This window comes from Ctenocephalides felis, unplaced genomic scaffold, assembly GCF_003426905.1.
Source record: "Ctenocephalides felis isolate EL2017-DRISC unplaced genomic scaffold, ASM342690v1 CF-g0.4_SCAFFOLD_00845, whole genome shotgun sequence".
NCBI lineage: Eukaryota > Metazoa > Arthropoda > Insecta > Siphonaptera > Pulicidae > Ctenocephalides > Ctenocephalides felis.
The window spans coordinates 75,011,568-75,037,101 of NW_020536999.1; the positions used below are offsets into that span (position 1 = coordinate 75,011,568).

The 25,534-nt window shown below is 32.1% G+C and overlaps 2 protein-coding genes across 2 annotated transcripts; both read right to left on the bottom strand.

The window, feature by feature from the left end:
- Positions 1–12,096: 12,096 nt before the first annotated feature.
- On the bottom strand, positions 12,097–16,719 carry LOC113389196. The gene is made up of 6 exons (XM_026626259.1): positions 16,149–16,719; positions 15,574–15,924; positions 12,628–12,702; positions 12,505–12,546; positions 12,370–12,446; positions 12,097–12,189 (listed from the first exon to the last, which is right to left on the bottom strand). Exons 1-6 carry the CDS (start codon positions 16,717–16,719, stop codon positions 12,097–12,099), a joined length of 1,209 nt encoding a protein of 402 aa, XP_026482044.1.
- Positions 16,720–17,159: 440 nt separating this feature from the next.
- On the bottom strand, positions 17,160–18,035 carry LOC113389206 (zinc finger MYM-type protein 5-like). The gene has a single exon (XM_026626269.1). The coding sequence runs from the start codon at positions 18,033–18,035 to the stop codon at positions 17,160–17,162; it is 876 nt and encodes a 291-aa protein (XP_026482054.1).
- Between the last annotated feature and the right edge of the window lie 7,499 nt (positions 18,036–25,534).

Genomic DNA, 25,534 nt, shown 5'->3' on the forward strand with positions numbered 1-25,534 from the left:
AAACAGTTCATAAAAATCAAGAATTGTCCAGTTCGAAATGTTGTAGAATTCTGTAGACCATCCTCATTGCGTTGGGAAAAAACTTGAGCTGCAAGGCTGAGTTTCATGTTTTTCATCTTATTTTGATCGAGATGATGTTCAGTTTGAAGAACATCTCCGGAACAACCTGCAATTTTCATCATAGTCATAATAGCTTACAATATCTTGCCAGGAAGGCTCATATTCCTTCTCGTCTAAGTTTGTAAACTTTACGTTATATTTTGCAAAACGGAATTATTTCGTGCCCAATTTCAAAACTCACTTCGTTCCAGTCTCGAGTTTTAGTTTTATAATCGTGTTCAGTGTCTTTCAATAACATATTAATAGCTTTACAGTTTGCGGAGTATTGGTCGCAAACTGTGGCTAAATTATTAATACTAAATATTTTTCGAGAGATATCAACAATGAGAGTTTTTAAATCTGAACTCACTCCACCAACTGAAAAGTAAAAAGCAACAGGCTGCTTCCATCGATTTTTAATTTGCTTCAACATAAAAACTAGTGCATGATCTGCAAGTAAAAGCTTCCTGCCATTTGCCTGTTGAAATCCTATTATATGATCCTTTTTCTGATCATATGATAAATCAGAAGATAAAGATATCTCGTTGAACATTAATACACAATATTTGCTGCCAATATCTCTTTTGCGAGAGATAGCAACTTCTAATGATTGGAAAAGCACAAATAGTTTGTTTTCTGGGCATTGAGAGCCCACGAACAAGGTATATGTCCACATTTATCCTCCTTATCGAAATTACGACGTTGCTGGAACGTATGTAGGCTGCGTTTGGCGTGAACAATTTCATTATTTGTCCAAAATTCAACTGAAGATGAGTGAAACAATACTCTTATGACAATTTTTTTAATGGAAATCCTATCAAGGTAATACTTGCAATTAAAGTATTACCAGGTTGTAGTACTAGTGGTGCATCATGTAGAGAACTCAAAATCCAAAACATAGCCATAGAATACTATTATTATAGAATGCAACATCAAGTTATACATCTTGAATTTCAACTTTCAAATTTCTTATTTCTATTTGGTAGAGTGTTGCATGTCAATCCACTACATAAAAAGCATAACTCGTGTTTTAGTAAATCTAGAAAATTGTTAGAATGTGTCATTTTTTAAATTATTTTTTAAATCGTCCGAATGATATTGAGCTGTTTAGTTACGTGTGCTAATATGTTACATATAATTTTATTTGCTCATGAGTTTCTTGTTAAGCGAAAATAAATCTGAAAAAACAAAGACGTTGGTAAATCAGTATGTAATGTATTGTAAATTTGTCGGTAGTTTTCTTGAATTGTGATTTTTTTCGAAATCAATGTTGTGATAATAATACTAAATAATGTGTGATTTAGTTTTTGAATATGTAAAATTAGTTAAAATATAAAGCAGTCATGAAGAAACTTTATTTGTTGAATGCTAACAAAACAAATTTGGAAATAAAATAAATAATTAAGAAAAGAAAATAAAATTAATAATAAAGAAAATAATAGGAAATGTTAAGATAATAGATTATGGTAATAGGACTATTATAAATGGAATGAAAAATTATTGCGTACATAAAACAAGAGATAATGACTGAATTGAAGTAAAAGCACTGTTATTGAGCTTCAACAATAACTAACGGTAATATAATAACGAAATTGCGAATCTATTGGGACCAGAACAATTAAGTATTTTTGGAAGCGAAACAAGATAGTAAGCAATATGATTAATATTTACTACAATGACTCATTTATTTCAATACGACAGACCATATGAATATTTGAAGAGAGCATAAGTTTGCTCCTACATCAAATAACATGAGCATGTAACATGTCATGGAAGGAATTAACTTTGATTGAGACAAATGCATAACACGAGGATTTAGTGTATAATACACGATATTTCATATACAATTTTAATTTTTATAGTGTCAGTAATTATGATTTATTTACATTACAATTTTCTTGGTCTATTTATTGAAAAATCACACATGACAATGAAAAAGAAAATTTGATTGATAATGATCATTGTGATGGCAATGATTTGATGGCTTTATTGTGCCAAACTATTTGAAATATCCAAATAGAAGTTAGTTCCAATCCAGTCAAGGACATTTATGTCCATGATTGTGAACCACTCAAAGTAGTTTTCAACCAAATAGAAGAAACCGCCCTGGATTTATCATATTAACCAAATATCTTACCAGATATCAAATTTGAGGCGGATGCAAAGTACTTCATACTTCATACTTCAACAGTTTTTTTTTATTTAATTTTGGATCTATTTGGCTGCTAGAATATTTTTCTTCGAAGATCAATACCAAATGTTAAATAAAATGTTATCTATAATTCGGTCGCAGAAGGAATTTTGACACATTTAATAATTTGGAGATATTTGGAATAGGAATCACAATAAATAGTGTTAGCTTGAAGGCTTTTCATCACCATACATAATTAATCAGGATCATAGACTTAAGGGGGTCTCCTCATCAGTCAGTTTCAAAAAATCGATTTTTTTATTTTTGCTTCAATCGTTAGATTAATTATTTAAGAATATTCTTGCCAAGTTTGAGAGTCCAACTCAAACTAGTTTAGGATTTACAGGTCCGAGTAGAGTCGCGCGTGGGGCAAGCGCGAGTCAAGCCGCGCAACTTTAAAGCTTATTTTCCGAAAACCGATTTTTGTAAAATTCCGTGCACGATTAAAAATGAACGATAAAAGCTACATATACAAGTAAGACACCGTTTTTTAGATAATTTTATTGTCCATAGATTGAACTAAAAATATGTATTGAAAATTTTCATTTTACAATGTTGTTAACGCAATTACTCCTTAAAAAAGCCCTAAAAAAACAGTACTTTTTTAAAAAAATGTTAAATATGTTTAAATTTCAACTTTGAACCACCATAATAGTCTATGATGTGCAGAAAAGCCTTCTGAATAAAGAAGTATTTGCATTTTTAGTTTCAGATAAAAATTACGGGCTGTACCTTGCACGGAGTTTGAGTTGTCAATCGCGAGCTGCTGCGCAAGATTGTTTATAAATCAGCCATTTTTATTTATTTTGACATACAATAAATTTTATTTTGTTGAATAAATACGTGTTCAAAACTATGCAAAAGATCTTTTGTTTCTCTTGTTGTTTTCATGTTAAAAAAAAATACTGAAAAATCCCTTTTTTTGTAAGCTACTGATGAGGAGACCCCCTTAATTCGTATGGATTTCGTAACCATGGATCAAATGGTATAATTGACCTTAGTTTATCGAAGAAGGTAGTGATATCATAATAAATAATATTTGCTCAAAGGTTTCATTCAAGAGGATTGCTTTAATTTGTACGCAAGTCTTAACCATGTATCAAGTGCTGTAATCTATAGGCAAACGAAGATAATTTAATACTTGTATAAATTATTCAAAGTCGAGATTAATTTGTCCAATTCAATTGCCTGACTTAACTGATCTCTGGTAAAAGTTCTTCCCAATTTTTACACAAATTATTTATGTGTATAATATATATAACCAAATTTGTTAAATTTAATTAGAAGGAAATTGAAACATGTCATACAGCTTGAATATTATATAAAGGAAAACTAATATAGAATAAAATCGATTCGCACTCGAAATCGATATTAAAAATTTGAATTGATAGTTCAAAATATCAGGAAATCCTTGAAGAATAATCAGTTTTTAATGCAATAAGCTATATTTAACTAATTTCAAATATTTAACGATCAACACATGTAACTTGTAGGATGAACTTATAAGATATAATAATATTTTTTTTGTTTTTCACCAATACTTATAATTGGAAAACTACAAACGCTGAAATATATTTCTACAATACATACATATGTTTCAATGTGGTAACTTTTAAATGAATGTAAAATCATATAAATCATTAATAATATAATTACAGTTACTAATAGCACATACTATCGCTATAATGATAAAAGTAAAACATGTTTCTTATGATTTTTCTTTCATTTTTTTTATATTTACCACTATATTAAACCTATACCTATTTAATGTCGCACAAGATTTATTTTTGAACATACAAGACACTGCGCATTTTATGATTTAAGTTTCAATTTCTATATCAGAAACGAAAATACTTATTTTATATTTTTTTAGTTCCATATACGTTTCAATGCTTGTAATTCTCAAGTTGTAGATCCATATTTTACCTAAGTATGCTTTTTCATGTCGTTGTTTGTACCATGTAAACTCAAGTTGATTATTTAATTTTTTATATTTACGATTTTTACGTTTTGGAAAAAGGAATGTCTTCCACATGTACATGCACCACTTGTCTTTAAATTTCATGTGATTTTGTTTTTGGCTTTGGTTTCGAAGAGCCATTTCTATATTGTTATCACATATATGCTCATAAAATACTGTCAATTGCTCTGTTCAGGCGCCTGCAGCATTTGCGTCCTAAAAACATGCTTGTTAAATTTATTGTGATAACTTTAAACTTAGTCCAAAAATCATCATCGCACGGTATTGCACGAATTATTATGTTATCAAACCGTCATCATGGCCCATAGAAACGCATCATCAACTTTTGCGTCCGAATCGTTCGTTGCTCTATAATTCTTGGTCTAGACTTTCTAGACTCTCGCCAGAGCTCAAACTGATTCTGTGATTCTTCGATTTATCGGAAATTTTTGGCTATAAATTGATATATTTATTATACCTCACCGTCTAAATGGAATCCACATGTACACGATGAGCAAAACAAATTTTAGGACAGTATTTTAGGCGTCCATCGCAGCTGAACAACGTAACACTAACGACTTTATATATTAAGATATATATTATTAATGCGAACCTGTATTTGTTTCTTAGTCTTAGGGCTGTCTTTCCGAAATCTTACCCTCTTCTTGCCTGGTTCAATCATCAGACAATAACTTTCTCAATATTTGAGGACATGGCAAAATAAATATTTGCCTCCCAAATAGTACGCTTTTGGAAAGTTTTTATACGGACTTAAAGCAAGAATTTTGACCTCGTCTGTGAATTCTTTCCTTCTTTAGACTTTTCTTAATTGAGATAATATACAAATTCTTGCCCTTATATTCAATATTTCTGAAATATTGACAAACCTCACTTGACAACCTTAGGGGTACTGCAAAATTTTATTTTCCAGGTATTTAGGCCTCTATCTCATAATTAAGATCATAAGATGCATTTATTAGTAAATTTAAGGAGTTAAAGCACAAGGGAAATTCAATCTGAGTGAATGTATTATTTCCTGATCCATTAGTTGAAATATTGATATATTTGATGAACATGTCACATCATTCTTGTAATATCAATAAAATTATATAAATAAATTGACATACAATCACATTTACCACATACTTTGAAGATCAGAGTTCCCGCAATGAAAAAAATGCAATACCAATAATGCAAATATAATAATATGAAAACAAACTCACCTGGTCAATTTATCCCATCATCAAAGAATATAGATTTGAATTTAATTTCTTCCGCTGTCATTTAATGTCATAGCGCTGACGAGCACAATCGTAACCAGTTTGAGTCTTCTTACTCAGTGATAAGTGAGTGTCATAACGTCTATTTCAAATATAAAAGAATTTATTATTTGAATTTGTATAATTACGAGTAAACAATTTCATGGTAATCATCTCATAAAGAGGGATATTGTTCTTCAAGCCAAGCCTTGAACATTGCATAGCCATCTCATTCAGCATTAGTCGCTTACACACAATGCAATGTGCAGATTGCAATGTGTTCCTCCCCTGTTGTGTAACCAACTTCCATAATAAAGAGTTGCTTAAACAATTACGCAAATAAGATAAGTATGTTTATGCATATATAAATATTACACACTGATCATATACAGATATACAAATATATACTATATTTATACTAGAGAAGACTTACATATTTTTTACAGAACTCGTTGTCATCTCTCAGACCTATTTCTAGTGTACTCAATTTTTCCACTTGTCAATCTGCTTATGCAAGCATTTGAAGTAAAGATACTAATCCAAATTAGGACATTTATTAATTGACTTCATAATAATAATAAAATAGATATTAACAAGTCGAGTTGTGAGATCCACTATTGTGGATATCCATAATGCCTCTTCGTTGGCATGGACTCCTGCGGGTACATATGGACCACTTTGGGAATCACTTGTTCTAAACGAACAAATATTAAGATGAAGCAGCTCTACTTGCATTGTTGTAAAATTATAATTATTTTTGCATTTGATAAGTTTTAATTCTGAATTTAGTTCATGTTCATACCATGAATTTTATTTTACTTACTACTATATAATTTTTTAATTCTGTGTTATTTACTAAACAGTATGCATTTTTGATTGTGAAAAGTTCCCAACTATGACTATCGGTCTGTTGAGGAGAAATTATTTTATGAAAACTTGGAATTTATTGGAATCTTTCTTGTAAGTTAAACAGCTTTTTCGAAATTGACTAAATATTGTTCTTTAAAACATTAATGCAAGAATTAACACTGAATTGTTTTTTATCTGTATCTATTAAAACTAAGAGCCAATGGTTATTAATATTATTTGGTGCTAGATATTTTAAACCTGATGATAATTTTATAATGAAGTTATATATTATAATTTATAATATGATCATATTCATGAACACTTAAAATGTAGAATTTTTTGCTATTATATTTAATTGATGCTAAGTAAGAGTCAATGATTATGTCATCTAACCACTCATTTCCATATAAAGTGAAAAAATTATTCAATTTAATGGCACATTTACCAAAAAAATCCTATAGTATACGATATATCCCTATTATACATGAAGGGTTTTATATAGAAATGAAAATGCTTAGCTACATTATTGTTAGGGCACAAACCTATTTTTAGTTCTGTACTAGAGTCAGCAGAGTTGTTTGAGTCTAGGCAAAAATTGACCGGATTATTAGATTTTTTGTTTCATATTTTCTTTGCATCTCTACTGTCGTGGTGTTATGGTGCTCATTTAATTTTTCAGTTACTTTATTTACTGTGTTGCTTCTTTTCATTTTTTTAATATTGTTTTCCATGCTTTACTTCTTCTGACTTGCATTTCCTCTTTTTTTTTTCTAATATAACTTTCGTTGCTCTTCTCACGATTAAGTTTCTGTGTAACAGGGCGTTTATTTATTAAATCATTATTATAAAGCGTCAACAAATTTTTAATTGTATTCATGAAATGTGACTGTTTCATATATTTATCACCATGGCAGATATTGTTCTTTAATGTATTGAAAAATAATTCGACAGCAGCATTTGAATACAAATGTTTTCTGTCATTATCTAGCATTACTCCTGATCACAAAGGTATAATTGGAATATATCTGTCCATTACATAATTTAAGAAACCTGGAAAGCAAAAACGATTAGTAAATCTTTCTTTCGGCATAATCTTTTCGGCTTTGCATTTAATATGAAGGAAATCTTTATAAAATAGACTATTTCGTAAAAGATCTTGACATTATTCACGATCATTTGTTATTTCTGAAACATCAGTATCAGTCAAGATTGTCTTTTTGATATTGAGTCATTATTTTCTAATAGATTTATTTCCTCGATCGCTAAATCTATTAGTACATTATGATATTTGCTACCTAAAATTCACACAATATGAGTGAAAATTTATCGAGCATGGTTTAAATCTCTACATCTTTCACCTAAAAGGAAAATAATTGAGCTTACAGATAACGATATTATTTCCTGATTACAATTTGCAAATTTTTTTGCATGATATGACAGTCTCTTTGTGGAATGACTGCAACATAAATGCAATGTTATGTTTTCTGTAAATAGTTTAAAACTATTATCATTCAAAAACATATAGCACTTATTAATATAATCAATCAAATTTGTCTTATTGCAACCTTGGATTATTGCATGAATGCTTGCGTAGCGGTGGTCGCAAACCACATGTTTAAGGCATATGACCGCCTAATTCATCTATACAATCTGTAATACCTCTTTCAATCGCTCTAACATTATGTTCACTTAATAAACTATTTATCTATGGATATGTAAAACGATCTGTATTTGTGGGCACTATCATTACACCTGAATATAAGAATATTCTCTTACAAAAGGAGTAAGTTTTTTTTACTAAACTATCTGTCGCATCAAAATACAGTACTCTATCTGCATTATTTTGCAAATACCCTTTTAATACATCACATGCTTCATTACTTACTGCTACCGGAATCATCTTTAACAGGTCAGATAAAATTTGCTTTTTTGGTGGTATTGTCAATTCCCGTAACATCATAAGTCGTCGTCGGGATGGGAAGTCATTTTTATTCTTTTCTTTATACTTTGCCTGACGCATGCAAACTTGTGAAGGTAGATTGTATACTTTACCGAAATTTTCATATGATTCAGGAAATTCTGTTATCATATCTTTGAACTGCTCGAGACAATATGCTGCTGGTTGTTTATGTTTAAGTTTTTTTTAAAATCATCTCTATCTTTTTCTCTTAGTTGCCTACACCTAAGAATTGGATTAGTTTCTGTACCATGATCAAGTATACCTTCAGGTATGATTAAAATTTCTTTATTCATTTTTTGATGAGGATCAAAATTAATGTGAGCATTAAATATCATGCAATTTCTAACATCCTCTTCCTCCTTTTGATTTCTATTCTTGGGACGATAAGCTCTAATATGGGCACTTTTTTATTTACACGTGCATAGCGAAAGTTCAAATCGCAAGGATATATTGCAGCTTTCTTAAAACACTGTAAAAATGTTTCCTTATAATATTTTTTTTTTATTTGTACCATCTTCAATATGGAATAAATACTCAAATTGAATATCTGAAGAAAATAGCTTAATTTCTTTAGAGATTTTGTCTGTAACACTAATTGATGAGTTTTCGATATTACTATATTCTAAAGCACAATTAGAAACACCAGAAAAATTGCCAGTCATCGTGCTTGACAAAACATCCATTTTTGTAACAATATAAGATTGTACAAAGCAAATATTCTAAAAATGAAAGATTAAAATTTAATAAGGATAAATTAGGATAAGTATGAATATGTAAAATATTTATTTTGTTTTTTATAAATATAAATAATATGCCTCACCTTAATATTGTTATATTATTAATTTGTTAAAGAAGTTCCGGTATATGCCGAATATTGCTATAATACACTATAAGACCATAAGAATAAAACGGAAAAACTCGTAAAAATAATAAGTTATTAATAAAATATTTTTCTTTATATTATATTGATATTTAAGGCAAAATGCCATTATAAAATGTTATCAATAAATAACATATTGATCGTGTATCTTATAAATAATATGCCTTGCCTTACTTTACTATATTATTCAAGTCCGAGTGAAAGAACTCTATCTTAATACTACTTACCTGCAGTATTTGCGTCCCAAAAAATGCTTTTTAAATTTATTGTGATAACTTTCCATAAACATAGTCCAAAAATTATCCTCATAGTATTGTACGAATTATTATGACATCAAACCGTCATCATAGCCCATAGAAACGCATCATAAGGGGGCGTCCATTAATTACGTGAGCGAGTTTTTAAGGATTTTTAGACCCCCCTCCCCCACCAAACATCACGTGTATTTTTAATTATATGAAAAACTGTAAAATTTCTGATTTTTTTTGAAAATGTTTGAACTATTTTTTAAAAAAATAGTAAAAAAAATAAATACACGTGATATCTGATTCTATGATTCCACGATTTCTCGGAGAAAAGTCAAAATATTTTATTTTCATAAATATAAATTTTCGGCTATAAATTGGGATGGATATATATATTTGATCTTATAAAATAGTCCGCACATGTGCAAGTGTAGGTATGAAAATACAATTTGCAGTTTTTGCATCTTACGCATGTTGTATTGTAAATAGCATTTTTCCATTCCATTCCATTCTTTGTGGTCAATCTCAATCACATCATTAGATGGTACTTTCAAGCTGTCCGAATGAGCTTTCCTAACTTTCTTATGCTTTTGTGAAACATTACTGCCATGCAGTCTTTCATTTCTTTTGAAGTATGCATCCTTTTCACCTTCAACACAACTTCAATAGCTTTGTCCAATCGCCTGGCACATTTTTGTCCCATAATTAAGCTTTTTAATTTATTATGGTAGCTTTCGTGGTACATATTAGTAATGCTCAAGGTTTTCCTAAAATAATATGCCCAAGTTGTTGGTTTGTTTTTATATTTTTTTTGTAAAATATTAAGCAAATGATTGCGCATCCACATCCTGCTCAAGGGTTCTCACATATGAGTTCATTTCTCGCCAAAATTGAGTTTCATCTAAAATTGCTCTAATTTCCAACAAGCAGTTAAATACTGTGACTTGTTTTTCACTGTGTCGAAACTTTGCATTCACTGCCCTCTTCCAGCTTTGCCACACATGCTATGAGCAGAGTAGATTATTATCTGTTGGTGTCATAACTGATGACCAGGCATTATAATATGCTGGTGCATCATCAGACATAAAAGTTGATGCAGCTATGATTCCCATCTTCTCTTTGATTAATTCAAAAAATATTCTGCATACTGCTTCATCCTGACGGTTACTGAAGCAAAATTCCACTGGATAACCTGCCGCAAATTCATCAATAACTAATAATAGAGTATGCAGGTGATATCCATATGCATTCGTGCCATGAGTGCCATCAATGCATATTTTATCATGACCAAATTCATCATGGATATTAGCCTGTTTTTTAGTCATTATAACTAAGAGGAGTTTTTTGCTCATTATAACTAATTCTAATGCTTTTCTAGAATACTGTGTTCTACTCCCGAATTTTTTTAATATAAAAGTTTAAAAGAACTGTTCTCTTTGTTGTCATCAAACCACATTTCGACACTAGATTTGTCATTCATATTTTTATATGTAGGGTATGGTAGCACGGCTTTACTTCTAATATTTCTTATATCTAGACTAGTTATTAAAGATCTCCCCTCAAAGATGAGTTTCCACTATATGCTTTATCCCGAATACTATTAAGAATGTTGGCTTTCGAAACTCCTGCTATAATTTCATCGACAAAGACCAGAATTACAATAATTATTAAAGGAATCTTATTTAACAATCCTGCAAGGTGGCTAAAAACTTATCCTCGATATTTTCTTTTAACTGTTTATCTAATGGTATATATTTAACTGGTTTAGTATGCCCTATATGTATTCTCCAGAACTGAACTGTAACTTTACCATTGTCATCAATAGTGCAGATGATTCTCGAGGGGCAAGTATATCCAGTTTTAAAAGATCTTTGGTAAAAATTTGTTTGGTTTTATTCTGCTCATAAGTGTACGACCTGGTACAATTAAAATAAACTTCTTTGCAGTCATTGGTTTTGTTGTTCCATGTCCAGATTTCCAAAGTTGAAAATCTGGCAACAAAAGCAAAAATGTAGATAATTGAGCAATTACAGATATAAATTATGAGAAAATAAAATTTCTTACTATGAAATGTTTCAAATACTACTCCTTCAAGAGCTAGTAGAATAAGATGTCCTTTTCCTGACTGTTCCTCCCTTTTCTCCAAATACATAAATCTTCATGGTCATATCGAGTCCCATCACATGGTAGCTATAGATTATAAAGAGATTATAAACATAAATGTAAATAGAAAAAAGAATTAATTAAAAAGAACGTAATAATATTAATAAACAAGAAAAATCTCACTTGAGAACAAACTACACCGACGCGTCGCAACACGAAAAAGATCCGCCAAAATATTTGACACGCTGTTGACAGTTGATGTACGGTTCTACTTGTTGACAGTTGATGTATGATTTACTTGCTGGCAATTGAAGTACGTTCAAAATTCAATTTTATTTATTATTTAAATTTATTGTAATTTCTTTTTTCAACGCCCTCTCATGTCTCTGCGTGGCGAATCGCAGCCAATCACTTATTAGTTTATCGAACACGTTTTCCGCCAAGCATTATTTGGTCACAAATTACACCTTTAAACAATTAAATCGCAAATACACTACATTTCAATATGCATACAATATATAAGCTGTTATACTGCATTTATTACTTTTGACTATGGCTGGCATGAATATTTCATGGCTAAATTGTCCGCAGACATTATTCTGCTCAATGTATTGGCAATGTGATATTTGGGATCACGCCCAAACTGCAATTTAAAAACATGCTTTGATTATCGCATGTAATTGCATTTTTTTAAATAATTTCATATATTTTTTACCAGATCAGTTTCTATCACTTCTGATTTTTCTTTAGCTAATTTTTATTCCACAGTCCTCAAAGAAAACAATTTATCAAACACATTCGTCTTCTTTTTGAGGGAATTTACCTGAGTCGAAGCCTTGTCTTGGTCGCTGATTTTCCCCTCTAAGATGATCACTCTTTTCAAAATATGATCAACAGTGGCTAAAAAACAAATAAAAATTAGAATATATATATTGTATTGAATATTATGTTAACTTACCTTGAAGAGTGGAATATGTATCCGCCATAGAAGGGATTATTTCTGTAATAAAATTGTTATATGGTAATTACAATCAACATATTTAATTTACTAACATGAGAACAAACTTAAGTATTAAATCACCTTTGGCAGCACCAACACGCTCCTGAACTTGTTCTGCTCCCACAAACACCTCCCTCTTCCTATTGCTTTGAGGAGCTATGATAAAAACTAGCTGTAAGTGGAATTCTATCTTAAGGCAATTAGGGCATCGTGCCTTAAGGCAAATTGCTGGAACTTCCCGTACCAAAAATTATAATTTTTTTTAAAAACGATTAACATTTTTGAAAAAAAATACTTTGAAAAATAAGATTTTTGAGAAACTATAAATTGGACAAAAATTAGTTTTTTTTTGAAAAAAAAAATTTTTAAAAAAAAATTTTTTTTTAAAAATATTTTTTTTTGAAAAAAATTTTTTTTTCTTTATTTTGACATATTGTGGAAGATCTGAACTTTTTTTCAAAGCAATCGTACTGCTTTAACTACATAGGGACAAAATATAAAGCGCGTAAGCGCCGCGTTGCTGTGTAACGCATAAGCATTGGTACGGAACCCATAGTAATGTTAACAAAATGTATACTTATTGTTAAAATCTCTATAAAATATCTGATAATTTGATGTGCATATGTCTAATGATCATTTTTGACCGCCAAATGGCTCATTTTTTACCTTTTCCTCTATATCTCCGAAACCGCTGGACCTACCTTCATGAAAGTTGTATCGATTCTTCATCTTGTCAATACAAATAAAATGTTTTTTGAATTATTAAAATCGGACGCTCCGTTCTCTTAAAACTGAGTTACCGTTTTCGGAACTTTTTGCCCCGTATCTTCGGAACGGCTAGACCTGCCTTTGCCAAAAACTAATCAGCACGTCTCCTTATCAATACGAATCGAATGTTTTTTGAATTATTCAAATCGGTTGATCCGTGTTCCCGAAATCGTCGACGAAAATTTGTATCCGCACATACATACACACACATACATACATACACACACACATACACAGGCTCTGTTCTAGGCCCTTTGCTGTGGAATATTATGTATGATGCCTTTTGAGACTAGAGTTTCCAGAATGTGTGAAACTAGTAGCATATGCAGACGATGTTGCCATAGTGGTTGTCTCCAACAAATTGATGACATCGTAAGCCTATTCGATATTACATTCAGAAAAATTAATCGGTGGATGGGAACAATGAATCTCCAATTAGCACAACAAAAAAGTGAAGCTGTTCTTATCACTAGTAGGAAAAGAATTGAGACCATCAAGCTAAAGATAGGAAATCTTGAGATCACGTCAAAACCTCACATCTGTTACCTTGGCGTAATGCTTGATGCTCGTTTGAATTTCAATCAACAGGTGGAACACGTTAGTGCTAAGGCGTCAATAGTTAGGACGAAACTTGCTCGACTGATGCCTAATATTGGAGGTCCTAAACAAACCAGAAGGATATTACTATCGTCAGTTATTACTTCAGTGCTGACATATGGTATCTCCATATGGGGTGATGCTCTTAAATCTCAAAAATCGAGGAGAATGGCAGGGCCCTTATACCGTCTCAGTGCTATAAGAATTGCTTGCGCATTTCGCACAATATCGGCGGAAGCAGTGTGCGTCATTTCAGGAACTGTGCCTCTCTTAGTCTTAGCAGAGGAAAGACGGACAATTTACCATAGAAGACATCAACAACTGTGTACTGAAAAGTTAAGATTAGAAGAACGGCAGAACAGCATTGACCGATGGCAGCGACTGTGGGATGTCGCTGTAAAGGGCAGATGGACGCATCGTCTCATTCCTAACATCAAAGTCTGGCTAAGTCGCAAGCACGGCGAAGTAAACTATTATACTACGCAAATGCTATCGGGGCATGGCTGTTTTCGAGCCTACCTACACCGATTCAAGCACGATAGCTCGCCGGATTGCCCATATTGTTTGGGCGAAATCGAAGATGCTGAGCACGTGTTCTTCGTGTGCCCGCGATTTGGTGCTCTACGGGATGATGTGGAGGAGACATTGAGACGCACAATTACCCCAGGTAATGTTGTTGAAGTGATGCTGACAAGTGAAGCTGCTTGGAACGCCATAGACAGATTGCGAGAGACGTTTTAATGGACCTGCGTTCTATAGAGAGAGAAAGGGCGAATGGGACTTTGCCCATTTGAAAGATAAGTAAAATGTTTATGAATTATAACATTGTTTATAACAAGTTAAGAATTGTAACATTCTAGATCCTCCCCCCACGAAGTAATGCCTAGCGGCGGTTTCCGTGGGACCAGAGGCAGGGGCAAAGCGGAGGTTTTAGTCGGTATTATACCAGGGCGGTATCGAGTCCGACATACCCAGACAGAAGACCGGTCTGGGATGCATAAAAGCATTTCCTTCGCTATACAAAAAAAAAAAAAAAAAACACACACATACACACACACACACACACACACACACACATACATCCATTTTTTCTAAGGTATGCCAAAATGTTCAGAAACCTCTGAAACGTAAAGATATATAAAAATTTTCATTTTCGATTTTTTTGCGATTACTATAACTTGCCCTACGGGAAGTTAATAATAGCCATTAAATTTGAAAAATATTTATACTTAATAAAATTTAAAATCATTATCATTACTTGTGATTGGCCCAATCTCTTAAGTTATTGTTCTGTTGACTACTCCACCTTTCAACGAAACTTTCAGAAGAGAGCTTCTTTCTGTAATAAAGTTGTTATTACAATCAATATACTTAATATACACATGAGCAGTGGCGGCGCTAGACCATCCGCAGGAGTCGGCGAAATTAGTTTGCGAGGCCCCCCCCCTTTTTTTTTAGGAAAATGTTGAATTACAAAAATTTAATTATAGTAAAACTAATGTATGATAAAATGAAATTTATTGCAAAAAAGTAATAACATAAACAATGACATAAATAACATAAATAATTTAATAAACAAATATTACATAATCTAACATAATCTAACTTTTCGGCTTTTTGCCTCGCTGAACCTTTTAATTATTTCCTCATAGCTAATACTACCTGCTATTTCAGCTTCAATTGATAAAACGGATAATGCAGATAGTCTTTCTTGGCTCATAGTGCTTCTCAAATACGTTTTAATCAATTTTAACTTAGAGAAACTTCTCTCTGTGGAAGCTGTGCTAATTGGAACTGTGTTCATAATTCTGACTGCTATATAAACATTTGGATATATTTCTTCTAAATTATTTTTTATCATGTATTGAAGTAATTCTTTCGCGTTTTTTACAGACTCTGGTATATTCATTTTCAATAGTTGCAGTTCTTCGTATAATTCAAATGGTTGTATGTCACTATGTTCGTTTTGTCGGAGAATTGTGCCCAAGTTTTTACAATGTTTGAGAAGATCTTCTTTTGAAATAGTATTTAAATAATTGATATCATAAATAAACCGAATTGCTCGTAATAGTTATTAAGTGCTTTAAATCGACATTCGGTGTCGACTATAAATGGCATCGATCATATATTAAAAAAATTAACTCTGTACTGCTTTTCCAAAGATTGAATGGGTTCATTTATTTGTTTTTTTCTGATTAATCTCCTTTCTTTAAAGTTTGAATCTATTTTGAAGTTACTTTTTTCTACAAATAATCGAGCTTGAGTTACAGTATTCTCAAAACCTGTGTTGCGAAATTCGTGAATCCAGCTGCAAAATGACCGTAAAGTATCATTGACTTGAACTGATTGCCATAGTTTGCTTATATTGGTGATACGTAGTAAGATCTCGTACCATACGTGTATCGCAACAATAAATTCAAATCTCATTATTTTGTTCAAGACTGCGTCACAGTCGCTTAGAGTTTCCGAATCATCACTTATAGTTTGCAGCTCATTCAAACATTCTATGACATCATCAAATTGCAGAAATATTGCTTTTACAGCTCCGATTCTGCTTTCCCATCGCGTTTCAGAAAGAGGTTTTAATATCAATTTTAATTTCATTCTAACGATGTCCCAACGCTTACTTGATTTTGCAAACAGCACAAATATTTTATTAATAAAACCAAAAAACTTTTTTGCTGTTCCAGAAGATTTAGCGGCATCAATTAAAAGTAAGTTCCAGCTGTGGCATCCGCACGGCGTAAAGAATGCTCTCGGATTTATATCGAGTATTCTTGTTCTGACACCTTTATTAATACCGACCATATTAGCGCCATTATCATACCCCTGCCCTCGACAGTTTTGAATGTCTAGCCCATTTCTGTCTAATTCTTGTAGTATTGATTTTGTTATGTACTCTCCCGTTGTTTCTGCGACGGCAATAAAACCAATAAAATGTTCCTCTATTTCTCTTGTTTAGTTACAAAATCTTAAAATTATGGACATTTGTTCAACGCGGCTGACATCCCTAGTACAATCGAGCAAGAAGGCGTAGTATTTTGCTTTTTTAACTCTTCCTATGATTTCATCAACTACCGACTTAGACATTAACGCAATCAGTTCATTTTGAATGTCATGGCTCAGATAATGTTGCGTTAGTTGTTTTTCATTAATACGATGCATGTGTTCTCGTAGGGTCGAATCATATTTCGATAACAACTTGAATAAATCTATAAAAATTACCACTATTCCCGCGATTGCTAAATTTAAGAGATTCCCCGATGGCCTCTAAATGATAAGTTGTGTACAGCTAAGTAGTTTATTATATCAATCATTCTTTCAAATAAGTTAAACCAGTACCTTTGCGAGTCTTTAATCGATCTTTCATTATCCTTATCTATTGTTTTTCCGTGTTTTATTCCTTTATATAATTCCATCCATTTAATCATGCATTCCATGTGTCCTTGGCTTTGTTCATGTCTTTGTAATATTCGGCTCAAATCTTTCCAGTCACAACATCCTTCCATAACTACCTGTGTCTGTAAATGTGAAAAAAGTCTGCATGGAAAGCAATAAACTTTATCTTGAAAAATGGAGTAAACTAGCCATCTGCGATGTTGCGTTTCGCCGTTACTTAATTTTCGAGTGAAATGAAATTTGGAAAAATGTCTATTATTTGCGTCTTTTGGGGAACTTTCATCAGATATCCCTAAATTTTGATTGAGTCCGTTTTGAATTAGGTCATGACGTTGTGCATTGTTTAATGGCAATACCCACTTTCCTGGATCTAAGTCTATAAATGACTCTTTTAAATGAACTTCTTGTACTTGATTTTTTGAATCACACATCGTTTCACTTTCCAACTCTTTATTGGGTTCGGACACTTGGATCATAGCAGATTCGCCTGATGTTCCAGGTAACGAACTTTCAGCTAAATTTTCGTTTGATGATACCTCTGAAACTGAAGTTTCTTCGGGTGACCGTGAAACGGTGACACCAGCTGAAGATTTCTTGAGAAATTTCATCATACTTAAACTCAGAGCTTGATTAGACATAACAGTTACAGCATTTCTTTTTCTTTTTAATGCGCCGGATTCCCATTTTCTACCTATATCTCTGTCTCTAGATGATCCTCCAGACATGATGACCTTAATTAGAAAAATACTGAAATTAAAGCATTATCTCAAAAGAGAAGTTTATTTTCACTAATAAATTCGATTCACTCATTGTATGGTTTATCGACATTCCATGTTCTTAATCGTTTGACAACAAAATTGGAACTAGCAGGTGTTGTTATACCTAGAATAATGTTTCATGAACCTAATACGTATAAATAATCTACTTAATCAATAAGAATTCAGATTTAAACAAATAAATAAAAATTTTAATTGGTTTTCTTACCCTAAAAACAAATCAATATAATTTCCAATTAAATAATTAGATTAATTATTTTGTAATTGCAATAAATAGTTTGTTCGAAACACGCACGTGGAACGCAAGAAGACTTGATCTTTGGATCTTTATTCCAAAATAATGTATTTTTATAGTTAAATCACTTGTCGGAGGCCCATGTATAAAAGTTTCTCCAAAAAAAAATTCACAATTGATTACGAAAAAATGCCCCGGCTGATATCTTCAGTATTTTTATACAAAACGTGCACAAAAAATTTTGAATTTTTTTTGCTAACTTAAGAAAGGGCTCAGACAATTGTCCTGCAAAATTAATCAACGCAAGTTTTAAAAAAATTTCATCAAATTGTGATAACACCGACAAAAGGTAAAGTTTTGCTCAGATGCTCACACAAACATTCATACTTCTTCCAATTTCAAACGATTCAGAATCCAACGTATTTGTACGCGATACAAAAATTAGAATTTTAGCTAACGTTTCCTAAGCAACGGCTCCACGATTTCCAAAATTTATGAATCGTTTGTGAACTCATTATGAAAACTCTTTGTCTTGTGATCGCAATTAAGTGGTGAATAAATATATTGAAAATTTTGATAAAACTTGTATGATGATATAGTTTTAACAAACATATTGAAATATTATAGACATAAAAAAGTTAATTATAAAAACCGCTTAAAGTTTATCGGCCGATTCAGAAATTCGAAGTATTAACTTCTCAGTTTGCTAAATCTGATTTCCTTTTCATTAAGCCGATTATTTACATATGTTGGGTGCTTTTGCAATTGCCACTTACACCGAGTTTATTTCGATTTGTGTTGAAAAATACATAATATTTGCGAAATAATATAAGTATTTATACATATTGATGTCGATAAAATCATTATATTTAAAGTAATTATAGAAGTTGTAATTGACTTACCTTATAAACTTAAAAATATGATCCAAATCACAATTTAAAACACTTTTTTCACTAAAACTTCAAGGTACTAACTCGATCACTTTACACAACGCACTAAAAAGAAATTTTGTCTAGACGATATAATATGAAAGTGTTGATTTAATTGAAGGAAAGATTGTTTACATTATGCTCTCCTAAGAAATACGAAAATATAAACAAATCGAGGATCCATCGTCTCGCGTGCTGTTGTTTAGATTTAATAATCAATGGTGTTGACAGGCAATATTGATTGTGCCAGTAAGGCACTAATCACTTTCTTCGCTCGCGCAGCGATACGGAAATACTGAATAATATCGAAAAATTAATTTTGAAAAAATTAAAAATTTTGCGAGGCCCTTGCGAGACCCCCTGAGGCGCGAGGCCGTCGGCGGCCGCCGACACCGCCGACGCCTCGCGCCGCTACTGCACATGAGTATAAGCTTAAGTATTAAATTACCTTCGGCAGAACCAACATCTTCCTCAGCTATTTCTATATTTACAAATGTCTCCCTCTTAATTAATATATAACTGTAACAAATGTAGCTAAATGTACTGTGTATAGCTTGCTCTCAATACGAACACTTTCGACGCTACATGATGAATAGAACGAGGCTTAATTTTCATTGCTTAAAGCACGTATTGTTTTGACATGAACTTGTGTATGATGGCACAGACTCACCAACTAATAATGCAAAATATTATCATGATACCAACAATATGCTTATTTATGTATGATACCAACATTAAATAAATTGGGATTGGCGACGGCGTCTTGAACTAATCAAACAAATAAAAAATTATACTTTAGAAGGTTAATTCACAATATTAAATTAACATCGTGTGAAATATTTTATGAAACGAGAAGATAATAATGGAGTTAAATATAAAGAGACGTAAGCAAATAAAAGATTTGACACCGCGAAGAATACGCCACATTGTCGCTCAAACAAAAAAAAACATTATTTGAATAGTATAAATATCAGTCGGAATGAAAGGCACCGCATTGAAAAAAGTCAATTTGAGAATAACGTATTTAAAGTTTTCAATATAATGTACTAAATACACCATTTAATTTAATGTACTAATACACCATGGTGTTCAAAGATGCTGGCACATTAAAAAGGTCATGTGCGTGACGTATTGTAATGAAAAAGAGAGCAGCTGGGCATACAATAGCTCGCGGAGCGATGAAAAAAACGGTTTCAGAGGATCATACATATACATATATATATATATATATATATATATATATATATATATATATATATTTCATGTTACTGGCATTATCACTAATGGCAAAATTTACCTTCTGAAGCAATTTCCAATTGTCAAGGATTGTTCGAATTTCTATTGCTAGATTTTCTGATGTATGCGCTCCTTCAAATTGACAGCATCCGAGAACAACAGTTTTTAAGTTATAATTGTCTGTAATGTAATGGCCTGAAACTGCCACATATGCTTCAGTAATCCTAGAAGTCCAAACATCTAATGTTATGCAAATAGTTTGTGCTTTAGCTAAAACTTCCGCTTAGCCCAGTCATCTTAGGTTAAATTAGGCAAGAATCTCGTAATGTGAGATACCCAGCTGTAACTTTGTAAATAGTTGTATATTGACACCCTTAATGTTGTCTCAAAACCTACATATGGTAGGGTGTGCGCAACTATTAAATTTCGGGGTCAAAGGTCACAAAAATCGCGGTTTTTCGCTTTTTTGTAATTATCTCATTTCCTATGGGTTTTTTGCTATTTATGTTTATTATCAATATTGTAGAATACAAAATTCTCTACAAATTTTGTTTGAAAATTTTTTTCATACGGTGAACCGTTTTCGAGATAGAGGGCGGAGAGCGCGCGGTCATAGCATCCCTTCAGGTCAACCGATGCCTTCGGTCAAAAACGCGCCATATATAGTTGATGAACTATCGCTAGATTAATGATTATAAACATTTGTCAATTTTTATTAACTATTTTATTATATTTTGTCATTTTTTCCTAACCTATCCACTTTTTATTCAGTATTAATTTATTTAACAACACTTACCTGCCCATTAAATTGCAGAATTGTTAATATAAGAATTATATTTAAATTTAAACCTAATTAATATTAATAAATTCTTACATGATAAAAAAACAATTAAATTAGGAATTTATCTTTTTATTAAAAAATATTATTTTATACATTTATTTTTTTCAAAGTAATAAAATGAAATAAAGGGTACAAAACTACAATTAATAATTTTAATCATCTTCTTCCTCTTCATCGTCGTCTTCCGGCTGCTGGTGAATTTCAGACTGGTCTTCATTGTCGTCTTCAACGTCATTTGTCTCAATTTCTTCCATAATTTCGGTATCAAAAGTTCCATCTTCGTTAATGTCGCTCTGGTATGGTAAAGCATTGAAACAAGCTTGTCCATTACACATTGGCCACAAGCTAAAGAGCATTGCAAGCCCGCTTTCCTGCATCCGCATCGCGAACCACAACCACTCTTGCAGTTGCAGAAAATTGTATTTAGCAAATATTCTGGAGCAGGTGGTAAAATTGTCATGATAGGCTCCAGAAAATCGTTTCGCATTGCCCAACCCCATACCTTTGGTTTCAAATCATGCCCTAACTAAGTTTGAACTTGATAATATACACGTTCAAAATGTTGATGAGCAGCTGCACTTGTTGGTGGAAAATTTGCAAGCTGAACAGGTTTATTAAGTTTTGTAGACTTAACGTAATGAATATAACGAAGATGATCGAGACTTTTCACAGATTTCGGAGCATTATAGACTGCCAGTAAGATTTGAGTTCCACTCTCTAATAATCTCTGGGTCTAACAATTTTCTTCCTCAAATGCTTTAGCTAGTTCATCCAAATTTGTCAGTTTCTCAAAAACTTTTAAAAATGTTTTTTTCCCCTTTTTAAAAAGCCCAAAAGTTGTGTCACATCCACTTAATGCGTGCAGAAATAAAATATGTGTTTTGGAATGAGGATAATTATCAAAACTTTTAGTCGAGTATATCTCCGTTTTTACATTTCCTGTCCCAACTTTTTTAAGAAAATTTCTTTTTCGTGGGACAGGGTACGCCCAATTAAAATGACGAGTAAATCAATATCTTGTCCTATTATAATTGCAGATTTTCCAGACATTGATTCTTGAATTGCACTTTCAACAATAAGGACATCCGCATCATCTCTGGCTTGTTTTGTAGTTATATTTGCAGCCTTTAAATTTTCTATTAACATGTTAATTAGCCTAATTTTATTATTTTGATTTGATAAAAAAAATTCTTGAGAACTGGTACAACTATTGTTTTATCGAAACATCATATGATTTTGAAAGTGCAGTTCTTCTCAGCTGCTCCATAGCTTTTACGTTCTTACTAAACGTAAAAACGGAGATATACTCGACTAAAAGTTTTGATAATTATCCTCATTCCAAAACCATATTTTATTTCTGCACGCATTAAGTGGATGTGACACAACTTTGGGCTTTTTAAAAAGGGGAAAAAAACATTTTTAAAAGTTTTTGAGAAACTGACAAATTTGGATGAACTAGCTAAAGCATTTGAGGAAGAAAATTGTTAGACCCAGAGATTATTAGAGAGTGGAACTCAAATCTTACTGGCAGTCTATAATGCTCCGAAATCTGTGAAAAGTCTCGATCATCTTCGTTATATTCATTACGTTAAGTCTACAAAACTTAATAAACCTGTTCAGCTTGCAAATTTTCCACCAACAAGTGCAGCTGCTCATCAACATTTTGAACGTGTATATTATCAAGTTCAAACTTGGTTAGGGCATGATTTGAAACCAAAGGTATGGGGTTGGGGCAATGCGAAACGATTTCTGGAGCCTATCATGACAATTTTACCACCTGCTCCAGAATATTTGCTAAATATACAATTTTCTGCAACTGCAAGAGTGGTTGTGGTTCGCGATGCGGATGCAGGAAAGCGGGCTTGCAATGCTCTTTAGCTTGTGGCCAATGTAATGGACAAGCTTGTTTCAATGCTTTACCATACCAGAGCGACATTAACGAAGATGGAACTTTTGATACCGAAATTATGGAAGAAATTGAGACAAATGACGTTGAAGACGACAATGAAGACCAGTCTGAAATTCATCAGCAGCCGGAAGACGACGATGAAGAGGAAGAAGATGATTAAAATTATTAATTGTAGTTTTGTACCCTTTATTTCATTTTATTACTTTGAAAAAAATAAATGTATAAAATAATATTTTTTAAAAAAAGATAAATTCCTAATTTATTTGTTTTTTTATCATGTAAGAATTTATTAATATTAATTAGGTTTAAATTTAAATATAATTCTTATATTAACAATTCTGCAATTTAATGGGCAGGTAAGTGTTGTTAAATAAATTAATACTGAATAAAAAGTGGATAGGTTAGGAAAAAATGACAAAATATAATAAAATAGTTAATAAAAATTGACAAATGTTTATAATCATTAATCTAGCGATAGTTCATCAACTATATATGGCGCGTTTTTGACCGAAGGCATCGGTTGACCTGAAGGGATGCTATGACCGCGCGCTCTCCGCCCTCTATCTCGAAAACGGTTCACCGTATGAAAAAAATTTTCAAACAAAATTTGTAGAGAATTTTGTATTCTACAATATTGATAATAAACATAAATAGCAAAAAACCATAGGAAATGAGATATTTACAAAAAAAGCGAAAAACCGCGATTTTTGTGACCTGTGACCCCGAAATTTAATAGTTGCGCACACCCTACCATATGTAGGTTTTGAGACAACATTAAGGGTGTCAATATACAACTATTTACAAAGTTACAGCTGGGTATCTCACATTACGAGGTGAAATGCTAAAATGACTGGACTAGCTCTTGTATTTTCAACTGCCTTGTTGTATTGCTCCTCGAGCATGGATCCTGAAACAGTCTTTCTAGATGGAAGAACATATCCTGGTATCCACCGCATCAACTTTTTAAACGCTCTTTCTTCAACTATTGAAAATGCATGGAAACTATCTATGAACATATCCATCAAATCATGGTCAATCATTTTTTTTCTGTTCGCTGCTATTTTTTTTAGTCGTGAAAGTTTCCAATACTCTTTGACGCACACTCCTTGGTAGAGTAGTTGTTGAGCACTACTAGAACTTGGTATAGCCTCTCCGGAATTACTCATATACTGTGAAATATGAGTCTGCTGTGAACTTCCTGCCTCAGTTTCTTGCAAAGAAGCATATATGGAAATATGCTTTCTTTTCAAATGACTCTTTAAATTGGCGGTTGTTGAACTATACTTTATCTGCTGGTTGCACACATTACACTTTGCTTTCATACTATCAATTTTTTCAAAATGGCACCACAATACACTAGTATTTCTACGAGACGCCATTTTTTTAAAAAAGAATTAAAACTAGTGGGGTGTATGGCATCGTGCCTTAAGGCAAATTGTTGGAACTTCCTGTACCGTAACGAAATGTTCGAGGAATACTGAATGTTTTCAAATAGATTATTATTAATATTGTACCATTGTCTAATATTTAAGTTGAAATTATTTGTTTATTATTATATTATTATATTATTATTATTATGTTATTGTTTATATTAGAACTATAGTCAGAATTAAAAATAAAATCTGAATTTTTTTTTAATTTAGAAAAGATTCACTTTCTAATAGTGCTTATCCTCTAACCATTAGCAACACCAACTTGGGGTTTGGAAAGAGGATTCAGCAGAAGGCATGTCCACCTTGTAATTATGGTTCAGTACTATACGGCGCACGTCAAAAGTACTAGATCGCGATCGAATGAACTCAGACACTGTCAAGCATCTTCACTTTTCAAGTATATAAGCCGTGGTCGTATAAGTACCTGTGATCTGGTACTTAAACGTTTAAAGTATTTGTACTATATCTAGAGAAGAACTTCACTGTAAAGCAAACGCTGAATTTGAAGCGCATTAGCACCATCTGTGATATGCGGAAAAAACTCATACAGAGTAAAGCGGATTTGTTCTATGTTTACCTTCCATGCTTGCGCAGAACGTACATCTTTCGTACTTGACAGAGGATCTTTAAGTAGGTAGTGTTCCGAGTGTGTCTTCCAAATCTTCAGAATACTTAGTCACTAACTAATCTGTCCGAATTTTTAATCCACTATTTTCCATTTCAGACAGATCAGAGGTCATGGTAAACACTGACAAAAGCCTAAAGTAATATTTATTATTATTGATTCCGGCTTGCTTATGAATAAATAAGTAGATAAGCACTTTTATGTCCTGCTAATTGTACACTTAAATTTTGTCTAGAATTG